General features: G+C 49.8%; 1 protein-coding gene across 2 annotated transcripts in view; it reads left to right on the top strand.

Annotated features, from left to right (window-relative positions):
* Positions 1 to 24,259, top strand: part of Slc35f3 (solute carrier family 35 member F3) — a 205,497-nt gene that overhangs the window by 117,341 nt on the left and 63,897 nt on the right. The window contains exons 1-2 of one of the 2 annotated variants that reach the window (XM_038313163.1): positions 5,259 to 5,334; positions 22,871 to 23,195. In XM_038313163.1, the coding sequence (XP_038169091.1) occupies positions 5,259 to 5,334; positions 22,871 to 23,195 (401 nt within the window). Of the gene's footprint in view, positions 1 to 5,258; positions 5,335 to 22,870; positions 23,196 to 24,259 lie in introns of those variants that run through there. The other variant, XM_038313162.1, reaches the window with a different exon arrangement.

The following is a 24,259-nucleotide window of genomic DNA, read 5'->3' on the forward strand; positions in this document are numbered from 1 at the left end:
CAGATGGATTTCTCACAGGACCCAGGGAAGGGAGTCCTGTCTCCCCAGGAGCCAACCCCAGGAAACACAGACTTTTTGCTCCTAGGCATTGTTTATCGGTGCTGAGGATTGACTCCAGAACCCATGCGTGCAAAGCAAGCACCCACCACTGTCCCATATGCCCTAGATGTTTTGACACCAGCTCTCCCTACACAACCTCAAGCCAGTCTCGAACTTATGATCATCGCTTCACCCTCCTAAGTAGCAGAGTTACAGCTCTGTGCTGCCAGGACCAGCTTCCAGAGAGCGCCCTCTGTTGGGTGCGCACATACCTGGCTCTGCCCTCCAGAAGGTCGCCACCTGGTGCCACCCCTGAGCACACGGAATGGGGCTGCAACAAGGATTCACAAAGCAAATAGGTACCCTGCTCCAGCCTCCCTCTGCTTGTGTTCAGTATGGCCCCAGTTCTAGGCTTCAGCTAGACACACCAGGATGAGACATTGTCTCTTCACCATGGGTGGCTGTGCCTGGTTTGGAGGACCACATCTCTACATACACTCATCCTGGAGAAAGATGAGTGTCAGTTTGTTGCTCCTGAGAAAAGAAAGGAGCATAGGGTAGTGGGGAGGGGCAGCGAGTGCTCCCTCTGGTGTCTCAGATTTCCTTGACCTTGGACCAGACGTGGGGGCATTCACACTCTCACCCCTGAAGGGAACGACTGCTGGGTGCTGACCTGAGTTTCTCAGCCAGAGCCAAGCCCTCTTCCCTACTGGACAGACCGATGCAGGCTCAACTCTGAACGCTTCCAAGCGCTGCACTCTGGTTCTTCTGCTTCCTGGAGCCTCCCTAAGTGATTCTAAAAAGAATACTTAAAAAAGTACTGGTAACCACAAAAATAATTTGTTATTCTTAACTATTTAATTCTGTGAGGGACAGTGTTGATGTTTCACAGTGAATTAATTGAAGTAGTCTGCCTGCCTTCCCACTCCTGAAAACCCTCCTGCATTTAAAATTTTTAAATTTGCAGCACACTAAATAAAAGGCTTCGTGAGACCTTCTACAGATAATAAACAGACAACAATAGAGACGAGCTCACAGTGGGGAGAGCATTTGCTGTGCAAGCGTGAGTACCCGAGCCCCCAGCACTCACAGAGAAGCTGCACACATAGCTCGAATGGCTGTAGTCCCAGAGTCCCTATGGGGAGGTGGGAGGCAGAGTTGGGGGGAACACCGGGAAGCTCTCTTCCAGCTCGACTGATATGCAGAGCCAAAAAACAACAATGAGACATTGCCACAAGCCAAGGTGGACTGTGAGGGCTGACATTGGAGATTGTCCTCTAATTTCCACTGCACAAACAGTATGACGTGTGCCAGTGTACACACACACACACACACCACACACACACATGCATGCACGCACTCACGCTGCATATGCACATAAAACAAAATAAGTAAAGATAAATTAATTAATCATAATCAGATAAAGAATGGCCATCTTATACTAGAGCATTCCCATGAGGTAAAGGTAATGCTTTAAGTAATGTAGCATATTGTGTGTGTGCGCGCACATATACATACTGTATATACACCTACATGTGTGTCTCTATCTATGTACCTCATTTACATGCATATGATATATGATGTATTTTCCCCAATTTTTAATATAATATGTGACTCACAGATGGTCCAAACTCATCCTTTTTAGTGTATGATTGTTTTCTGTATTAAACCTAGAGACTTAGATATGCTCGGCAAGCACTCTATCACTGAGGGATGTCCACAGCCCTATATTCATTTCATTTGGGGACAGTGTATCACTAAGTTTCCCTGAGCTGGCATTGAAGTCATTCTGTAGTTCAGGCAGTGATGTGTGATTCCCCTCTGTATGCTGTGAATATCGTTGGTTAGTAAAGAAAGTGCTTGAGCCTATAGCAGAGCAGGGCAGAACAGGGCTAGGTGGGGAAAACTAAACTCAATGCTGGGAGAGAGAAGGCAGAGTCAAAGAGAAGCCATGTAGCCCTGCCAGAGACAGATACCGGAACTTTACCCCGTAAGCCACAGCCTTGTGGCAAGACATAGATTAATGGAGATGGACTAGTTTAGGATGTAAGACCTAGCCAATAAAAAGCTAGAGCTAGCAGGCCAAGTAGTGATTTAATTAGTACAGTTTCTGTGTGATTATTTGGGGTCTGAGCTGCCGGGAGGCCGGGAAACAAATAAGCAGCCTTCCTACACCAAGGTAGGACTTGACCTGTGGCCCTCCTGCCCTGACTTCTGCCTGCCACCATGCCTGGAGAGTGGACAGGTTTTTCTTGTTGTTGCTACTGCTGATTTATTTATTTATTTATTTATTTATTTATTTATTTATTTATATTATGGGTGTTTTGCCTGCATGTATGTCTGGTGCCCTCAAAGCTAGAAGATGGAGTCTGATTCCATGGAACTGGAGTTACAGACAGGGAGGAGCCACCATGTCGATGCTGGGAATAAAACCTGGGTCCTCTGGAGGAGTAGCCAGTGCTCTTAACCAGTGGCCGATCTCTCTAGATCCACATGTACAATTCTGCTAAGTGTAAAATGCATTTCTGGCTATGTAAAACAGAAACTATGAGACAGCTCCCTGCAGTCAGACTCTTCTGTCACTGGGTGTGGGGTGAAAGGTAGCATTCGGAGGTCTGCAGAGCCTTCATTAATTCTTACTTAAAGGGGTTATTCCATGCACCCCAAATTTTAGTAGGGCCTGGAAGATTATCATTTCGATAGTTCTAGAAACCTTCTCTCAGCTCTGCTACCATCTTACAATCCAAATCTAGTGGACACGCCAGGAGGTAAAAGCCAGAATTCCTGCTAGGACTGCACAGTGTGGACTGCTTGCCTGGCATGTACAAGGCCCTATTTCCATCCTCAGCACTAGAAAGGCTGAGCTCATCTTCAAAGAAGAAGAAATACAGTTGACGATATGCAGATGGCTCATTCTATAAAGTACTTGTCTTGAGAGCCTAAGGACCAGAGTTCAGTCCCCAGAACCCATATTTTAAAAGCTGGAGGTGGCAGCTTGTGTTTTCATCCTTGGGGGCCAGCTTATCCTACTTGTTCAGTTTCAGGCCAGTGAGAGATCTCACCTTAAACAAAGAAAAACAGGATGTGGTCCTTGGGGGGGGGGGGCAATAGCTGAGTCTTCTACTCTGTCTCCATTATGCACACCCATGGAAAAACCTGTGGTAAAATAACAAACATGGGGTGGGAAAGAGCCTGGTGATCGAGTCTGATCCTCTTATTTCAAGAGTAAATCTAGACCAGAGGAACAAAAATGATAGCTCGGGGTGGCCACTTCCTTTTGGCAAGGCTGCAGCTCAACCAAGTGCATGGCTGTCTTTAAGACATTTTCCCTTGCTTTGCTAGCTGTTCAGGGGGCCTAAGTTTCACTTCAGCACTGCAGATGGAGCACCACAGGGGAACTGCAGATACATGCACATGACTGGATTCCATCCAGACTAGGCCCCTGGCTCTCAGAACGGCAGCTCTGTACTGAAACTCCCCCAATAGGTCACGCAGGCCGCAATGGCGTGAGGACACCCCTGAGCTGAGAGCCGGGTAAGGACACGGCTTGGCCCTCGCTCCACACCGTTCTTCTTGGTGTATACCATTACTGTGCAACCTAGGACAATTAATTTGACCCCTGAGCTTGTATCTGAAGAAGGAAATGGCTCTGTACCATCACCTGTATGTCGTCTTTGTATGTCGTCCCCAGAAGTGTAGAATGCAGAGGCTGCCACTAGAGGGCTCTGCAGGGACCTGGACTCTCCTTTCCCTGCAGGGATGAGAGAGGGACCTTGAGGAGTCCTGCCCCTGTGTAGACTCTGTCGCTGTGTTTATCACAGCTGTTCAGGAGGCTACTTCTAGGAGCTGCTTCCTCTGGAGACCTGGCCATATGCAGGTCCTCCACCTACTCTCCTCTTGTATCAGAACACTCATTACTGTTGCGGAGATTATAATGATGTCATACAATGCAATATCAATTCTGAGACAGGCTCAGAAACTCTGGTAATCAATAATAAGAAAATCCACCTTGAATCAGATTACAGATAGAGTTGAGGTTTGGGCATGAGTGAATGAGAGCCCGTAAGATAGAACAGAGTCCTTGGAGTTTAGGGGTTGTAGGCACTCCCTGAGTTCACCAGCAAGGAGGTCGGCAGGGTAACCGTTCAGGACTCAGTGGCCACTCCAGGATGTATCTTACTGCCTAACAAGCACCCATAGCCAGACAGTTTTAGTCTTTAGGGGTGGACACAGTGAAGCCACTATAGCAGTGCCAAGAAATTTCTATTTGTTCTCTAGATGTTTGGCCTCTCAAATCTTTTCTTTCCAAATTTCATTTATTTATTTATTTATTCATTCATTCATTCATTCATTCATTCGTGTGTGTGTGTGTGTGTGTGTGTGTGTGTGTGTGTGTTGCCTGGCTCTATATGCGCCATGTGCATGCAGGTGGGAGCGGAGGCCAGAAGAGGGCGCCAAGTACCCTGAAACTGGAGTTACAGGAGGTTGTGAGCCAATTCCTATGAGTGCTGGGGTGGGGATGGGGAACAAACCCTAATCCTCCACAATAGCAAGTGCTCTTAGCAGCTAAACCTTCCCTCTAGCCCTCAAGCCTAGGCTTTCTTCTATGGACTTAATATTTTCTTCCCTGAATAGAGCTGTCCTCGGGGCCAGAGTAAATAATCTTCTAGTCCTCCAAAAAGGAACGCAAGGTGTGGGGAGACTCTATGCCACAACCCAAGTCCCCTCCGACATGGCTCAGGCAGAGTCAGCCACCTGCATCACTAAACTGGTGCGACACAGGGGCTTTACTGCCAAGGGTCTCGCTCGGATTCTCTGGCCTGGTGAAAGGGCTCGTGGAGAAGGAGGAGGAGGCCTGAGGCCGCAGTCAGGACACTGGGAGCGAGGGAGCAACCGGGCTGCAGGGCCGGGCGTCCCGGGGCGGGGGCGGAGCAGGTGAGCCGGCCCGGTGGGCGTGGGGAGTGCACTTGTACGTGACGTTGGAGTTTGCTGCAAGCCGGGAGTAGGAGGCTGTGCGCGCGTGTGTGGAGTGCTGCGCGGCCAGGAGGATGTGCGCGGCGGGGCGGCCACCGCAGTGAGTCGCGGCGACAAGAGCGGGCTGCAGCCCGGGGGACCCGGAGGCGAGGGCCAGCAGGAGGCCGCGGGCCTGGAGAGGCGCGCCGCCCGGCCCCAGGATGTAGGCGATCGGCGGCTGCGCTCCTGCTGGCGGCCGGCTCACCATGAAGAAGCACTCGGCCCGGGTGGCCCCGCTCAGCGCCTGCAACAGTCCGGTCCTGACCCTCACCAAAGTGGAAGGTAACGCGCGGCCGCGTGGCGTTGGGGTAGCCGGGCCTGACGAATCTGTTTCTGATCGGGAGGGACACCTGGCTGTGAGCGGGGCGGGGGTGGCAGCTCCGGGACGCTGTCCGCAGTGCAGCGCGTCGCCGTTGGTGGAGACGTGGAGGCTCCAGCTGTCTTGCCGGCTTGTCATGCTCTTTGCACCAGGGGCTAAGACTGCGTGGTGCACCTGGTGGCTCTGCTCCTCTAGGTGCCTTTTCTGACTGTCCCTAAGCTTGCGCCCTCAAGGCAGAAGGGAGGCAAGGGCTAACCAGTGAGCTCGCGCGCCTCTCTCTCTCTCTCTCTCTCTCTCTCTCTCTCTCTCTCTCTCTCTCTCTCTCTCTCTCTCTCTCTCTCTCTCACACACACACACACACACACACACACACACACACGAGTGGGTGGCCTGGGTAAGGGGCATCCCTCTAACACCCCAGCCTGTAGCCTGAAGCCCAGAGATGAGGCCCACCGTTACTGGAAGCTAGAGGAGACCCGGACCTGATTCTGGCTGATTGCAGATGGGCAGAGTGGCAGATGAGGGGAATCCCTGCACCAGCCTGTAAACATGTTCTTATTCAGGCCTGATAGGGATGAGAGGGGCTGCGAGTGGCCCCCAGAAAGTGTTCCTGCACTGCCAGTCTTTTCTTCAGCACGGAACCGCCCCCAGTCGGGGGATGTGAGAGAGAGGGGGCCACGGAGGAGGGTTCTGAGTTACTCAGACACAGCTGTCATTTTGGTGGCCTGTGAGGACCTTGCTTTCCAACAGAGAGGGTCCTTCTTAGCTTTCAGCTCCTCCCCAGGGAGGCAGCTGCAAAAGGAGAAACTCTCGGTAACTAACCAATCTAGTCAGGAGGAGAAGGAGCACCCTTATCTGGTCCAAGAGCCTCCATCCAAGTCTTCCCTGATACCAGTAGGCATGGCTTCAGAGACTCTGGTTTATGTCCACACCCGAGTTAGACCCTCTATGGGTCTGCAAGGTTCTGTATCCACCTGTTTGCTCCTTCTTGGAATAAGCCTGAGGACCCGGAGAGGTCGGGCAGAGGTTGGTGGGTGTGTGTTCCCAGCTTCACTGCGTATCCATCCTGTTAACCTGGAGATGCCGACCACGAGGCCCAGAAGGGAGGCAGACTGGTCCAAGACCTATACTATAGCTGCTACATGGTGATATAAGGGAGGGGGATCCCTGAGCTGTGGGACCCCAAAGTCATCCTGTTTTCAGACTGGCAATTTGCAGTGACCTGCAGGTCCCTGTTTCTCTTTGCTTTCCCCCCCCTCTCTCTCTATGACTGTCCCCTCCCTCAACATCCTAATCTCAAGAAAGGCTTGGTATTGGTTATCTGTGCCAGAAATTAGCAGAACTTCCTTTCCTGGGGCTGGTAGAGTTCTGGGCTCCTCCCAAGTGAATGGAGAGGGGGGCCCACTCAGGAGCTCCTCTCCCGAGAAGTCAAACACTTCCACCTGCTAGAATGGCAGGTTGGTTTCCCCACGCGGCAACAGGCAATCCTGCAGCACCCCAGTCAGCTTCAGGGAGGGCAGCCCTGAGCTCTCTGTCAGTGATGAGGCTGTCTGAGCTGAGTGTGATGGCCTCAGACGTGCATTGAAATGACACAGCAGACCGGGGGGGGGGGTCCCCAAGGCCAAGTGTGGCGGTTGCCTGGGGGAATGGTAAAGACAAGTCTTTCCTTCACCCTGTGGTGGCAGCCACTTTATCATGTCCGCCTTCACACGCAGGATGGTGGCTCATTGCAAAGTTGTAGCGTGAAGACCGGGGCGATGGAGGACGACTCTGCCCCTGTATAGTATGGCTGGTACATTTTATGGACCCTGAGCCTCAGTTTCTCCGTCTGTAAAGCCTGTCTCAGCAGACTGATGAGGAAGGAAACGTGATGAAGGCAAAAGGCAATGCCTAGACTTGTCCATCACACACAGTAACACGGTAGATGCTTTGTGTGTGAGTGTACACGTGTGTGTCTGTGTAGATACATGTGTGCGGGTGCGAACATCTTGCCTCTCTACGGGTATGAGAGAAATCTACAGGTCAGGGCCCGACAGACCTCCTCCTATGCCTGGGCTCACATAGCTTACTGTTTCCCAACCTGGCTTTCTTCCTTCGTATTTTTGTCCAGCTTGGTTTGAGGTCTGTTTTTTTTTTTTTTCCTAAACCATATGCATACTGTGGGTATCTTTTGGAACCTCTGAATCACTTTCTTCTGCCTTGAACGCACAGGATAAGGTGGTCCCCATCCTAGAGGCTACAGGGAGGGAATGCAGCCGGAAAGGAATATTTATTAGCTTGTAGAGTGTGTCATCTGAGGGACGGCAAGAAGGCAACCAGCATGTGGTGCCTATAAAACCAAAATAGAAAATGTGATGCTTGGTTGAACTCAAAGGCAGAAAGATGGACAAAGTGACTTCACTGGTCAACAAATGCTTCATCTTTCTGTACCTTGTGTCCTGTGGCTGCTGAGCAAGACCCTGAAAATGAAAAAGAAAATGAATCATGTTAGCTTCGTTGTCTTAAAAGAGATATATAAGTAGATGAATTATCAGAGAAAAGGTAAAAAAAATATCCTGGCAAAGAAGTAAGAACAAAATGTCACAAAAAAATCTGAAAACTGAGCATTTATAGAGGTGTTCCTGAGAAGGAAGCCTTCTACAGAGGAGATCTTTCCGGAAGGGAGAGCCTCTCAGGGGCAGGCTTCTGCGATCAGGCTTCCCTGAAAAGTCCTGAAGAGAAAACCTGGCTGAGAGGAATCTTTCCTGATGAGATGTTCTTCTGAGGAGGAAGAAGGAGGAGGCTGAGGAGGAGGCGGCTTTCTCTGAGGAGGAAGCCTTCTCTGAGGAGAAGGCACAGAGGAGAGGCCTTTCTGACAGGAGGACATTTTGAGAAAATCCTGTTAGGAGGCCTTTCTGATGAGGTCTTCAGAGGAGGAGGTGGCCTTCTCCAAGGGGAAGGTATGAGGAGGCAGCCATTTTTAAAAATACCCTCTAAGGAGGCCTTTCCAGTGAGATGTTCCTCTATGGAGATCTTTTTGAAGAGGCTTCTGTCTTGAGAGGAGGTTTTTTTCTAAGGAGGAAGAATTCCTGAGGAGAACAGTCTTCTGAATCAATGTTTCTGAAGGGAAGCTTTCTGGGGAACAGACCTTCCGAGTGGAGGCCTTTCTGAAGATGTAGCCTTCCTGGGGAGGAAGTTCTATGAGGTAGAGGTTTTACCACAGAGGCCAGGGGATGTGAGAAAAATCTGTTAGACACGGAGGGCAGAAGACATACTTTGGGCAAAGGAAATGGTGTGTGTTGGCCCTGAAGAAGGAAGAGAGGTGAAGCTGGCCCTCTGGTGAGGGGTCAATAGAGGCTTGAAAAATTGCTTCTGGCCACACATCTCCAGCAACGTCTCTTGTTCCCATACTCCTTTCCTGGCTTTCCTGTCAGGAGACGAAGATGAGTATTGATCAATAGCATGTCTCTAGTAAAGCAGCAATTACTACTATCATCTGTATTTACAATCAGCTAATTCACGGTCGATAAAATCACATTCAATGAGAATTAATAGTAGAGAACAATGCAGTGAAGTCTCCAGGAGTCTGACTGTCAGCACCGTGGAAACAAGAGAGACCGTGATGGAGCGTGGACAGGGATTAGTGCTCAACCCTTACATGGCAGAGTGACTCACGCTTTCCGGAGTAATTTCTTTTTGTATAAACCTGAAGTGATGTTTCCTTTAAAAAAAAATGACAATAATAGTTTATGTTGTGCAATGAGACTTTTGGTTTAGTTTTGAGATTTTTGCTGTTAACGGTTTGCTTTTAGTGTTTCTACTTTGTTGATTGTGGGTTTGGGGGTGAGCTGTATCATGGGACAGGGCAGGATGTTAGTATGGGGTTTGTGTGTGCGTATGTGTGTGTGCATGCGTATGCGTGCTAGGGCTTGAACACACACATGTATGTAGAAGGCAGGTTAACCTTAAGCATATCTCCTCAGGTACTATACCATCTTCTTTGTTTTTGTTGTTGTTGTTTTATTGTGTTGTGGGTTTTGTGCACCTTATTTTTGAATCAGAGTCTCTCAATTTCCTGAATCTCACTGATTTAGCTAAACTAACTGGCCGGGCCAGTGAGCCCCAGGGATTTTCCCCAGTGGTGAGATTACAAATGAACGCCACTGTGTCCAGATTTATTGCTTATTTTTAACATGTGTTCTGGAAGATTAAACTCAGGTCCTGACAAGCACTTTACTAACTGAGCTATCTCCCAGCCTGGTGGATGCTTTTTGTTTTGTTTTGTTTGGGTTTGGGTCCTGCTATGTAGCCCAGGCTAGCCTGGAACTCATGATCTTCCCGTCTCGGCTTTCCTCAATGCTGAGACTACAGACCTCCGCAGCTATCCTGTACTAAGAATGATGGATGAAGAAGAAGGCCCGTATTACAGATGGCGGCCTTAGAAGCTTGTTCTTTAGCGCAAAGGCTGAGCACTGCTGAACCATTTTACAGATAAGGAGGAGCCTGAGGCTCCCAGGACCCTTCATGTGAGGTCATGCAGTTGGAAAGCAAGTGGGCTTGGATCCAGATGCCAAAGACTTTCAAACATCTGGGTTTCTTTTGAGAAGCAATACTTACATGAGCCTGAAGCACTTTGTGGGTGCTAAATGAATGTGTATTCTCCTGAGGCACCCACTGCGGTGTGACTCAATGGTCTGGATCCCCAGCCAGGCTTCCAGGATTGGTGGCTACTGGTTGGTGATGACACTCTTGCTGCCTCTGCCCCAGGGATGAGAGACCGCCTCAGCTGCCCCAGAGCAGGTCTGGCTAACTGACCCAGCCTGTGGCCTTGGGGCCCTGTGCACCAGAGCAGACTATCAAGGCTGCAGGAGTATGCTGTGGAGGACAGCTCACACCACAGCAGACAGAAGCAGAGACTAGGTCAGGATGTGGCAAGAGATAATAGACCCCCAAAGACCACCACCACCTGCTTTTTCTACCTAGCCGTCACCCCCACCCCCAGAGTTTCCGGAAGGTTTTTAAAATGGTGCCACCAGCTGGGGGTTAAGCTTTCAAAACCTGGACTTGTGGAGTTATTTCAGATTCATGTCATAATACAGGGAAAGCCTCATGCTAAAAAGCCCAACACTGATATTTCTATAGGTCCAATGCTTCTGAGTCAGTGTAAGAGGATTCTTGGCAAAAGGTCTCTGAACCCAAAGAGCAGCATCTAGTTAGCCAGTCGTAGGCCAGAAATAGCTGCGATAAGGACATGTATGTGCTAATCAAATCTATTATCTAGTGTATGCAAGAATTTCCATGTCAGGTGGTAGTTGAATAGAGTCCCTGTTGATGGGCTGGTGGATGCTCACTGAGTAAGAGTGCTCACTATGTAAGCTTGTAGACATGAATTCAAGTCTCCAGTACCCATGTAAAAATTCTTGAATGTCTGTTTGCATGCCTGTAACCCCAGAGATTATGTGGAACGTTGGCAAGAGGATCACTTAAACTTGCATGTTGTTTACCTCACTTCAAATACGGTGAGAGACCCTGTCTCAAGGGAATAAGGTAGAGAGTGACAGAGCCACATCTCCAGCATCTTCCCCGACCTCTGCGTCCACACATACACAAACACATGAGCATTTGACACCACACATATACCATGTGATAGATGATAGATAGATAGATAGATAGATAGATTGATTGATTGATAGATGATAGATAGATAGATAGATGATAGATAGATAGATAGATAGATAGATAGATAGATGATAGATTGATAGATGATAGATAGATTGATTGATTGATGATAGATAGATAGATAGTAGATAGAGATAGATAGATAGATAGATGATAGAGAGAGAGATAGATAGATAGATAGATAGATAGATAGATAGATAGATAGATAGATTAGATGATAGATAGATAGATAGATAGATAGATAGATAGATAGATAGATAGATAGATAGATAGATAGGCAAATGAATATTATCCATTGATATCTCTTGATTGTCCATGGAAGAAGAATCATAGACCAAATGGTACATTTCAGCAAAGAGTAAACTCATATCTGCCTGAGACTCACATGGCCCACAGTTCTCTATTGCCACTGTGCCTTCTTCTTGGGAAACGACATAAGCCAACAAGACCATTTAGTGCAAAGCCCATATGTGGCCTCCAAATCGTCCTCGGGGGCTGTCTTCTCATCAGGCTTAGGACAGTAGGTACACACGCATTCACTTGCCTCGCCTGGGACTGTGATTGGGGTGGCGTGCACAAGACATGGCCTTTGTCCATGGCTGCCACAGGTGGTAGAAAATAAGACAGTGTTGCTGACAGAGGGAGCTCCATAGATCAGGAGAAAGGGCACATGGTGGCGTGCGTAAGTTTACTAAAGATTCAGAGAGGAAGCAGAGAGGAGAAGGCAGACTCTGGGTATCCTGGTTACTGGACTCCACAGGGAGAGAGTATTGAAGCAGGCAAGAAGAGGAGTCAGGGATGAGGAGAAGGAGAAAGAGAGTTTGGAAAAATAAGACAGATGAGCATAGCAGAGATGCTCAGCCTGGATCCTGAACCTGCTTCATCGGCCACAGTGAGTAAGTAGTCCTTAACAGAGAATCAGGGCAGACTAAGAGCCACTAAGTCGATCAAGTGAAGTAAGCTAGTCAATCCTTTTACGTGTGTGTGTGTGTGTGTGTGTCTGTGTGTGTGTCTGTGTGTGTATATGTCTGTATGTGTGTGTCTGTATGTGTATGTGTCTGTGTGTCTGTGTGTGTCTGTGTGTGTATGTCTGTGTGTGTGTCTGTGTATGTGTGTCTGTGTGTGTATGTCTGTGTATGTCTGTGTGTCTGTATGTGTGTCTATGTATGTCTGTGTGTCTTGTGTGTCTATGTGTGTTTGTATGTGTGTGTCTTCTGTGTCTCTGTGTGTCTGTGTATGTGCACACACACACACGCATGTGTGTGTGTGTGTGTGTGTGTGTCTGTATGTGTGCAATCGAGGCTACAGTGGAAAAACTTTGAGGATGCCTGCAGGCTGGGCTGAAGAGATGACTTATTTGGTAAAATGGCCATCACACAAGCATGAGAAACTGACTTTGATTCCCAGAAACTATATAAAAAGCTGGGTATAGAGGCATGTGCTTACATTCCCAGAGCCAGGGAGGTGGGAACTCCCTGACTGACCCCTGGGGTTCACTGGCCATCAGGTCGTAGTAAATCTGTGAGCTCCGGGTTCAGTGGAAAACTTATCTCAAGTACTGATAATAGTAATAATAAATAACAATAATAACAACAACAACAGAGAGTTATTGAAGAAAACACCTGACATTGACCTCTGGCCTCTACACGTACCATGCGCACACATGCATGCACACCCCTACACATGCATACATGCACAATCAGAAGAGAATGCCTGCTGGAGAGAAGTTACTGGAGATGTGGCACCGACTGCAGAGGTCCAAGCATGAGTTGCTCGGCTTAGATTTGGTGGCGACATTGCTTCCTGTTTGCTGTGAGTCTGGACATGGGCTGCCTCATGCAGTGTTCGTAGCATCCCTGTGCGGAGGTCTTCATGCGGCTCCTGGCGTGAGCGTGAGGGACAGTGTGTGGTGCACACTGAGACTGTCACCATGAGCATCCACATCCTAACCACTGTACCTCGCCCCTCCCCCATGCACGCAGCAGGCTGAGGACAGGACAGAGGACCCATCGACAAACCAAGGTGCCAGATCTCAGCAGAGAGCTAGGAATGGAGCTGGTGCCAAAGAGGCCTGGAAGATGCCTGAATGCCTCAGGGGTTGGAGACACTGCTAGCAGTCACAGCAAAGAGAGGGACACCCCTACACCCCTCTGTGATAGCAAGGAAGGGGTAGAGTTTAAACTATTCTGAGGCCTCAGCAGTGCCTGCAGGGGCAGGTGGAGGGAGACAGGTGGCAAAGCCAGAAAGAAAACCAGGTCATCGGCAACGAATGGGCAAGTGCAGAGTTCTGATGGCCGCCTGCATCTGAGATGCTGGTGGAAGGCAGAGAGGTCTAAACTGGTCCTTCAGGGGATGCCATGACGTGGCGCCATGGAGACCACAAAGGAAGAGGGTGAGAGGGTCAGGGCTTATGTCACTGCCAAGAGGGAGCCTTTGGCAGAAACATCTACCACCAGCCAGATGGTGAGGGGCGAGTAGCCTGGCTTGGGATGGGAGAGCAGTTGCCAGCTGGGCATTGTAAGGGCCTTAGCATGAGCAGTTGGGAGCTGTAGTATCTCGAAGAGATGCACATGGCCCCCAGGGCGAGGTGGCTGGCCTGGAGGAGGAAGAGGGCCACAGGAGGAAAAGACAGGTAGAGAGGAAGCGAGGCTGCCAGCCCTGTCCTGCAAGGGAGCAGGGAAGAGATGAAGAGATGGTGGGCAAAGAGGCAGCGTGATGCGGAGGCGGGCGATCTCAAGACCTGCTGGGGTACCAGCGTGATGCGGAGGCGGGCGATCTCAAGACCGGCTGGGGTACTTTGATCTTTGCGACGCAGGAAGTGGAGTTTTCGTCTGCCGCGGATGATAGATGCGGACGAAAGCTTGAAGAGGTGGAACGGGTTCAGAACAGCTCTGCAGCGGGAGCCAAGAGAGGGATTTAATTCTTAAAAGCCTTTTTGGCGAGTGAGGCTTTCCCACTGGTTAAGACACCGTGTTCCTTGGGGGAAGGGTCTAGAAGGAGGAACACAGGGTGAGGTGTTAGGATACCAATCTTCCTCTCCTACCCTGCCACACTCGCTAATTAATATATCAGACGCATCACTTTGGCCTCTGGGCACCCACTGTCTCTTTCCCCGAGGCCAGATCTTCCCTCAGCCTCTCTCTGAGCAGGAATATTCCATGAATCCAGCAAGTGGCTGACTCATTAAGAGATTGGCGTATCTGATTAAAGCCTTTTGCCAACATAGCCGGAGTCAAAGAGTAGCACTCTGGGTGACCCAGACAGGGACAGACTGGGACAAACAGGGACTGGGGTGCGTGGGCGTGAGCAAGCAGGTGCCTGTGTCTGCTTGCCGAAGTGCAGTGGGGGCAGTTTTGATCAGTAAGGCCCACAGCACGACTCCAGCTTGTTCCGTGGCTTTAACATCAGGAAGCTGAGAGATGAGACTCTAGATAACAAGATGGTGCAAAAACAAAAACAAAACAAAACAAAACAGGACCATAAACAATCCCAAAGAGAGGCTGAAGCCAGACAGACATCAGGGAGAGATATTGTAGCTACCAGAATGACAGACTCTGTGTGTTTGTGGTATCTGTGTGGTGTGTGTGATGTGTGTGTATGTGTATATGTGTATGTGGGTGGTGTGTGTGTATTGTGGTGTGTGTGTGTGTGTGTGTATGTGTATATGTGTGTGTGGTGTGTGTAGTGTCTGTGTATGTGGGTGGTGTGTGTGTATTGTGGTGTGTGTGTGTGTGTGTGTGTGTGTGTGTGTGTGTGTGTGTGAAAACCTCCAGGCTCTAGGCAAACTGTGCTATGCCACTCCCAAGGTGCACCAGGCCCATCCTGTGGAGGAGAGTGAACCTGGGAGGTCATGTTCAACACTCGGAGGCCAACCCCACTTCACCCCTCACCAGCAAGTTCGCTCTTGTCCTGTCGATGCCGCTGCTTCTCACTGGGAACTGGCAGGAAGTTTAGGAAAACAGCATTTTCAGTTCAAGATAAAATGCTCAGTGGCCTGTGCCTTCAGCTGTAAGTTTACCCTGTTCTTTTATCTTTTTCCATCTGGCATTCCAGCCAACCAAAAGCAGAGGGCTAGGGGTGTCTACCTGGCACGGAGCCCACACTGTCAGGTAGAGCACAGTTGGCCAGGTGTTCCTTTCTGAAGGGTCCAAAGACTGCTTCCTGGAGGGGCAGTTCTGCATATAATCTTCCCACTGTTAACCCTCATTTGTCCTGAGAGTCCCAGCAGCCTGGAGTCTAAGGTTCTAGACTCCCCGACTTTAACAGGGAAAACCCGCAGGAAATCAGAGGAGCGTGCTCATTTGTCTGGGTGCATGTGAAGGTCAGAAGCAGCACCTGAGCCTCGCAGTTCTGTAGTTCCTGCCTGCATTCAGACATAGCGCCGCCCTGAGCCTGCTGGACAGGCCGCGACTAGCAGGGCATGTGGATTAAGATTGATCCAAAGGAGCTCACATGTCTGGGGCAAGAACCGCTACACACTCCCTCCTGGAACAGGCACCAAGTTTCCTCTGAGGGGTGGATGGCCTGACTTGGAGCTCCTCACAGAACAGAGCTGGCTGTGGGCTCTGTAAGTCTAGGCCTGTCATAAACCCCTGAGGCAATGCCACTGAGCCATTCGGGAGTTATCAGGAGACCCCTGAGGAAGTGAGGATAAGGACACACTCCAGCAAGGGTCTGCCCCTTGAGTGGCAGTTATGCTAATTATCTTTCCGGTTGCTGAGATAAAACGTGCACCATTAGCAGCTCAAAGGAAGAAGGATTCATTTGGGCTCATCATTGTGGTGATCTCAGTCCACCCTCTTTGGCCTCATTGATGCTGGACCTGAGTGAAACAGAGTTTATCAGAGAAGTCGTTGTGTTCTCTCGAAAGTTCAAGGAGATTCATTTTATTGGATTTTTTAGAAGCCACCAAATGACTTTCCAATCTCAGTTTCTTCCACTAGAAAGACAAAAAAATCACCCAATTTATCATTTTCTCTGGGGAAAGTTATAGACATCTCCCAACATGAAGGATGTTCCTTGGTGCCATAATGGGCTGGTGCCTGAGACATCCCTCTGACTCACCCCTCATGGCCCAGACTCACGGCGTTGCCCCCAAGTATGGGTTCTGCCTGACCAGAATGATCAGAAAGGCTAAACCCTCTATAAATCCTTCAGACAGTCTCAGGGTGTGTCTATGTGGGAGGCAGCCCTCAGCACTGCCAGCTTGGGTACAAGGAAGACCCATTGTTCAGAAGAGCATGCTCCCTTGTACGTACACACACACACACACACACACACACACACACACACACGAGAAAGAGAGACAGAGATAGAGAAAACTCGCCTTGTTGTTCTGGGGAAGTAAAGCCTTCTAAAAGCTTCACAGACTTGAAGACTTGACAGGAGTGCAAAGAGGGAGGGATGCTGCCCCCTTGTAGCTCCTCCCTGAGCTACACCCTGTCCAAGCATCACCTGGGCTTCTCATTCGCCCCAACCCTGAACACGACACACAGCGAGATGCATTTTCTCCCACTCAAATGCTGGGGGGGCAAAGTGCAGATACTAAGCACATTCCCACTCTGCCCTGCGCTCGTTCTCAGCTAAGTTGGCTCCGTTTCCCGCTCTTCCTTCACTGAACAGGGTGGGAGGACTCTGGAGGAAGGGGCGCCATGTGTCCTTCAGCCAGTCTGATGGCGTCTCCCTCTGCATGACTGACATCACAGGTGACAAGTGACAGCGGGTCTCCAAGCTCATGACCTTGCGCAATGTCCTGGGGGCAAATGACAATTGTTCTTGATCTCCTATAGCCTTCCATCTCACCGATCTCGGGAGAAGATTCAGATTCCCCAGCACGTATGTGACACGATACAGAACTGCCATTTTGCATATAAATGTTCTGTAAATTTTTTTGTAACTCCCAGAGTTTCTTAAGTACAGGGATGGTGATTTGTACTTGACCACAAGCCACCCAGTGCTCTGGACTCAGTGTCCATGCTTCCCATTGCTTCCCTGGATGATTGACATGCTTGCAGGATGTAGGATAAAGTCCATGCTGTGATATGTTTGGTTAAATGTGGAATATGAACATGATGTAATACCATGTTTGCCATGTGGATGTGTTGGTGGGTGGCAGAGGCACAGGTCTGGAGGGACCCCTGTGTGCTGCTCCATCTGTGGCAGCTCTGGATGCTGAGATGACCACGTATGGGCCGTGGCAGCTCTGGGTGCTGAGATGACCACGGATGGCTTTTCCTTCCACCTCTTAGTATTTTTGTCACATAATAACAGATTTTTTTTTAATTATAGTGGTAGAAAGTAGTAAGAGTAGGTTGTGTAGGAGCTGGGGAGGTGATTCGAATGGGAAGGTACCAGTCATGCAAGCACGAGGACCTGAGATCAAGCCCGTGTTAAAATGTGGGGCCTGGGAAGATGGCTTAGTGGAGAAAGCTCTTGCCGTGCAACCTTGTGGACTAGAGCTCAGATCCCCAGAACTCACATAAAAATTGGGTGGGCCTGGCAGCCTGCCTGTCATTCTGGCACGTGGGAAACAGAGTAATTGCCAGAGTGAGCTGGCTAGCCAGGCTAGCAGAATAGGTGAGCTCCAGGCTGAGTGAGATACCACACCTCTATATACAGAGTACAAGGTGGAGCCCAATTAAGAAAGACACCCAAGGGGCTGGCGAGGTGGCTCAGTGGTTAAGAGCACTGACTGCTCTTCCAGAGGACCTGGGTTCAATTCCCAGCACCCACATGGCAGCTCACAACTATCTGTGACTCCAGGACCCAACATCCTCACACAGACATACATGCAGGCAAAACACCAAATGCACACAAAATAAAAATAAGTAAATCATTTAAAAAAAAAAGTAGAAGAAGAAAAGGAAGATACCCATTGTCAACCTTGGGCCTCTGCATGTGTGTGTGTATGCGTGCACATATACACACAGGAGAACTCTCATAAACACATGTGCACACATCACACACATTTATATGTAAAAAAATAAGATAAAATAAAGATGGACATGATGGCACACGCTTGCAAACTCAACACTGAGGAAGTAGAGACAGATCCCTGCAATCTCAACACTGAGGAGATAGAGACAGATCCCTGCAATCTCAACACTGAGGAGATAGAGACAGATCCCTGCAATCTCAACATTGAGGAGATAGAGACAGATCCCTGCAATCTCAACACTGAGGAGATAGAGACAGATCCCTGCAATCTCAACACTGAGGAAGTAGAGACAGATCCCTGCAATCTCAACACTGAGGAAGTAGAGACAGATCCCTGCAATCTCAACACTGAGGAGATAGAGACAGATCCCTACAGTCTCAACACTGAGGAGATAGAGACAGATCCCTGCAATCTCAACACTGAGGAGATAGAGACAGATCCCTGCAATCTCAACACTGAGGAGATAGAGACAGATCCCTGCAATCTCAACACTGAGGAAGTAGAGACAGATCCCTGCAATCTCAACACTGAGGAAGTAGAGACAGATCCCTGCAATCTCAACACTGAGGAGATAGAGACAGATCCCTGCAATCTCAACACTGAGGAGATAGAGACAGATCCCTGCAATCTCAACACTGAGGAGATAGAGACAGATCCCTGCAATCTCAACACTGAGGAGATAGAGACAGATCCCTGCAATCTCAACACTGAGGAAGTAGAGACAGATCCCTGCAATCTCAACACTGAGGAAGTAGAGACAGATCCCTGCAATCTCAACACTGAGGAGATAGAGACAGATCCCTGCAGTCTCAACACTGAGGAGATAGAGACAGATCCCTGCAATCTCAACACTGAGGAGATAGAGACAGATCCCTGCAATCTCAACACTGAGGAGATAGAGACAGATCCCTGCAATCTCAACACTGAGGAAGTAGAGACAGATCCCTGCAATCTCAACACTGAGGAAGTAGAGACAGATCCCTGCAATCTCAACACTGAGGAGATAGAGACAGATCCCTGCAATCTCAACACTGAGGAAGTAGAGACAGATCCCTGCAATCTCAACACTGAGGAAGTAGAGACAGATCCCTGCAATCTCAACACTGAGGAGATAGAGACAGATCCCTGCAATCTCAACACTGAGGAGATAGAGACAGATCCCTGCAATCTCAACACTGAGGAGATAGAGACAGATCCCTGCAATCTCACCACTGAGGAGGTAGAGACAGATCCCTGCAATCTCACCACTGAGGAGGTAGAGACAGATCCCTGCAATCTCAACACTGAGGAGGTAGAGACAGATCCCTGCAATCTCAACACTGAGGAGGTAGAGACAGATCCCTGCAATCTCAACACTGAGGAGATAGAGACAGATCCCTGCAGTCTCAACACTGAGGAGATAGAGACAGATCCCTGGGACTCACCGACCAGCCACATAGTCGAATCAGTGAGCTCCAGGCCACTGAGAGACCCTGTCTCAAAAAAGCAAGATGAACTGTACCTGAGAAATGACACTCAAAATTGACTTCCAGCATACGCAAACACACATGCACGGGCACACACATACATGGACAGGTACACACACACGAACAGGCACACAATGAGAAAGGTGAGGAAATTAATATAACCAGAACTTCAAGACTCAGTGCAACTGGATGAGGTTGTTGACATCCTTGTCTGTTACTCTTTATAAGTGTTGTCCAAGGTGTGTTCCAGGTTCCCAACACAAGGGTCACATCTCTGCCAAGCGCGGTGACTCACACATTGTCTGTTATCCTTGAATATTCCTGCAGCTTGCCTCCGGTCAGCGTTCTCTAGACTTATTCAGTGACAGAACCCATCTTGCTGGAATGCTGTTGCCTGTGTTACTCATGGGAGAACATAGCTCTAACTTAGCGGTATCGTTTATAGAGCCTATCATGCTGGGTTGGTTGTTGAGCATATCTTCATTTCATTTGTTACCGGTAATACTCCCTTGGTGAGAGGACTTGAAGCCATTACAAAGCTAGAGAATAGAGAGATCCGGAGAAGTGTTTTAGTGGCACAGAAATTGGGTGGCGGTGGGTGGGAGGATGGGGGCTGGAGGAGGTGGCTCCGTCGGTCCGAGTGCTTACCACACAAATATGTGGACTGGAGTTCTAGCCCCAGCTCCCAGATAAAACAAAGCCAGACACAGCAGTGCACACCTGTAATCCCGGCGCTGAGACAGAGACAGGAGGATCCCAGGGCTTGCAGCTCCGTCAGCCTCGCCGAATCAGTGAGCTCCAGGTTCAGTGAGAGACTGTCCAAAAGCTAAGGTGGAGAATGACTGAGGAAGGGTACTGATGTCACCTTTGGCCACATACAAACACACACACACACACACACACACACACACCATGAGATTTGGTGTCAGTCTCTCTTTTCATGAAACTGCCCAGCATCTGCTTAGTCCCCCACATTGGAAAGATCACCCCACCCTATTGACTGCTTTCCCCACTCTTGGCCCTATACCTGTCAGGAAGCCTCTCACAGAAGGAGGGTCTATTTTAGGTCACAGTTTGGGGGCACAGGCCATCGTGGTAGGAAAGGCTTGGTGTCAGGAGGCGTGTGACACTGCTTACAGCTGACTCCTTTTTCCACTCAGTCCAAGACCCCCACCCATGGACGGGCACCATCCCACATTCAGGGTGGGTTTACTCTTTCAGCCAGTCATCTCTGGAAGCACCTTCGCAGCCACACCCAAAGGTGTACGTCTGCAACGCTCTGGGTGTCTCTTAATCCAATCAAGCATCACGGCTGCCCGTGCACTAATGAAAACCACAGCTGAAGAAGCAGGCTAGAGTTCTCAGTAAATGCCTGCTGTCTCCTCGGGAGTCTTACCGTGAACCTGCGTTTTCTTTCTAAGCAGACGTTGTCTTTGTTTCCACCATCGTTCTTTTGAGTCTGAGCTCATGGCAGAGATAGCGAGGCATACTCAGAGCGGACCAACAGCGAAGGGCTGCAGGACTGAGCAAGCCTGACCGCTAGCAGGGAAATTGATTAGATCCACCATACTACTGTCAGGTGTGGATTCGCCTTCAGTGTTGAGAATGCACTGTCAGCCAAATCAGAGAACACTGGTGGGAAGGAACAAAGCAAGAAACTGGACCTGTTCTTCTTGTCTCCCTCTTGGGCCTCTCCCCATGCTAAGGCCCTTGTAGGGTCGCACACAGGAGCGAATAGGAATCGTGACTGTGATTCCCCCAGGGTCTTCTCACGTGGACATGGGCATGTCAGAAACAGGAGGATATATATCCATCCCAGGTTGGCTTCACATTCACTGTGTAGCCAGGAAGGACCTTGAGCTTCTGATCCTACTGCCTTTAGCTCCCAAGCGCTGGGGTTACAGGTGTGTGCCACCAAAGCTCAGTTTGGACAACATTGAGGATGGAACTCAGAGCCTCGTACATGTTAGGCACGCTCTCCACCACCCGAGCTAAGCTGCATATCACTAAAACACAAGAGAGACTGGCCTTGGCCAGCCATGGTCTCACTTAGGTTGATTTTTTTTTTTCAAGAAAGGATTTCTCTGTGTAATAACCCTAACTGTCCTGGAACTAACTCTTGTAGACCAGGCTGGCCTTGAACTGACAGAGATCTGCCTGCCTCTGCCTCTTAGGTGCTAGGATTAAAGGCGTGCGCCACCACTGCCTGGCAGAAAGGAGCATCCATCAAGGTTCTGTATCTTCTAGACGTCATCCGTCACCAGGAATTCCTAGGCCCCTATTGCAGCCCAGCGACTCATGAACACGTGTGCCCTGACATGAATGAGGTCAAAAGCCAGACCTGGTGGCACACACATATCATCCCAATCCTGGGAAAGCTGAGGCAGGAGGATGGTAAGGCCAAGACCAATCTGAGCTATAGTAAGTTCGTGGTCGGCCTGAATAACTTAAGGAAAGTCTGCTTCAAAATTAAACGCGGTGGGGAATGCTGGGGTTCCAGCTAAGTAGTAGAAACTTGCCTAGCGTTACAAGGCCCCAGGTTGCGTTCCCAACACCACAAATAAATACAGAAAGCTGTGCGTGTAGCTCAGTTAGTAGAGAGGTTGCCTAGCCGCATGAAGTTGTAGACGCATTTTTCTTTGGGCCGCTAACTCACAAATAATGATATGGAGGCATTATTAATTATGAAGGCTCAGTCTTAGCTTAGGTTTGTTTCTAACTAGTTCTTATAACTTAAATTTACCCACATTTTTAAATCTATGTTGTTTGACATGGTTCGGTTCCCTTTGCTCTGTACTGCCCATGCTACTTCCTCTGCCTCTGGCTGGTGACTCCGCCTTTCTTTTTCCCCCAGACCTCTCTGACTCCAGAAGTCCCACCAGACCTCTTCCTGCCTAGCTATTGGCCATTCAGCTCTTTGTTAAACCAATCACAGTGACACATCTTCACACTGTGTAGCGGAGTAGTCCGCAACCTGAAACTGTGGGTTCATAAACTAGATGTGATGACAAACAGCTGCAATCCCAGCCCCAGGGAGGTGTAAGCTGGAGTATCAGGAGTTCAAGGTCATCCTCACCTTCATAGCAAGTTCAGTGTTACCCCATGACACACGAGACCTCATGCTTCAGTGTCTCCATCTGTGCTAGAAGTATGTGCTAGAAGTATCATGGAGATCACCTGTTGAAGTCAGGTCTGATTCTGGAGTTTGGGGGTGGAGTCCAAGAGTCTGCCATTCTAAAAGGCGCCCAGGGCAGAGTTGAAAGATGTTGACCTGGGCCTGGCCTGGGGATCCCTTCCTGTGGACCAGCGCTCTCCAGGGTGGGAAACCTGGCATACATCTTCTAGCTACATTGCCCAGCAGTCCTCATCCCTGTCCCCACATGGATGTTGCTCCAGCCAGAAGTCTGCAGACCGGCTAACACCCCTTCTCTTCCTTAGGGGAGGAGCGCCCCCGGGAGCCCCCGGGCCCTGCAGAGGCCCAGGCACCAGCTGGGACAGAGGCTGGCGGAAGGACGAACAGACACCGCTGGACATGCTCTCAAAAGCAGCTGAAGAAGGTCTTCTGGGGCGTGGCGGTCGTGTTCTGCGTGTGTGCCTCCTGGGCCGGCTCCACGCAGCTCGCCAGACTGACTTTCAAGACCTTCGATGCACCCTTCACCCTGACGTGGTTCGCCACCAACTGGAACTTTCTATTCTTCCCGTTGTACTACGCAGGGCACGTGTGCAAGTCCACAGAGAAGCAGTCTGTGAAGCAGAGATACAGGTAAGGGACCCTTGCATCGGAGATCACTCACCCCGGGGCTGCTGAGCTGACCCTGGAGGCTGGCACTGCTGGCCAGTGGGAGGGACCAAGAGTGGGACACCGCAATTAATGCAGCTGCTGTGTTGTGCGGTTGAGGTCAGAACTTTCTCTGCCTTCTATGATGAAGCCTCCACTCTCCACCTCCACCCCTGCACCTTAGCAGCCCATTTCCATGCAATAGGGAATAGGCGCCATCTTCTAAGAATAGCTGTGGCAGGTCTCGGAGGCATAGAAACAGAGGCAGAGCTCACTCAGGTAAGGCAAATGAAGCCAGGCTGGCATAAGGACGAAACTGCCAGGAACGAGGTCCTTGGGAGCTTCCTGCAGCTCACTTCCCCTCCTTAGCCTCTTTCCAGTTCCCTACATGTGTTTTCCTCATCTGTACGGTGGCCATGAGTGTAGTTAATGGACTAAATACCGTGATGACTCAGGACTCGCCACGCCGCAGGCACCCGAGCCTTCCTGAGAGCCAAGCCATTGGTGTGGCCACAGTGTTCCATAAAGAGCATACCTTGTAGTTGCTCTTTGTCTGGCATGGGCTGTGTCCAAGGACTGGCCCATCTGTCTTAACCCGAAACACCCCAGGAACGACTGTTGGGCAGGATGACGGTACGGACACAGGAAACGTGCCTTTCATCAGTCTCTGGGACTGAGCAAGAGCTGAAATTCGTAGACCCTCCCTCCCTTCCATCCCCATCACCCTCCTCCTAGCACAGCCTATCCATCTATCACATGTCCTCTTGAAGTTGCATCCTAGGTGGCATCTCTGTTGCTACAATAAAACACTGACTAAAACCAGCTCAGGGGAGGAGACAGTTTATATGGGTCACAATACCTTCTTTCGCTGTGAGAATCCAGGGCGGAAATGCAAGTCAGGAACCTGGAGGCAGGAACTGAAGCAGAGACCATGAGGACTGGTGCGAACTGGCTGTCCTCCCATGACTTGCTCAGTAGCACCCCACAACACTTTCCCATGGGGTAGCACAGCCTACAGTGCACTGGGCTCTCCTGTTCCAACCATCAGC

The sequence above is a fragment of the Arvicola amphibius genome, chromosome 15 (genome assembly GCF_903992535.2).
Source record: "Arvicola amphibius chromosome 15, mArvAmp1.2, whole genome shotgun sequence".
In the NCBI taxonomy this organism is placed as follows: domain Eukaryota; kingdom Metazoa; phylum Chordata; class Mammalia; order Rodentia; family Cricetidae; genus Arvicola; species Arvicola amphibius.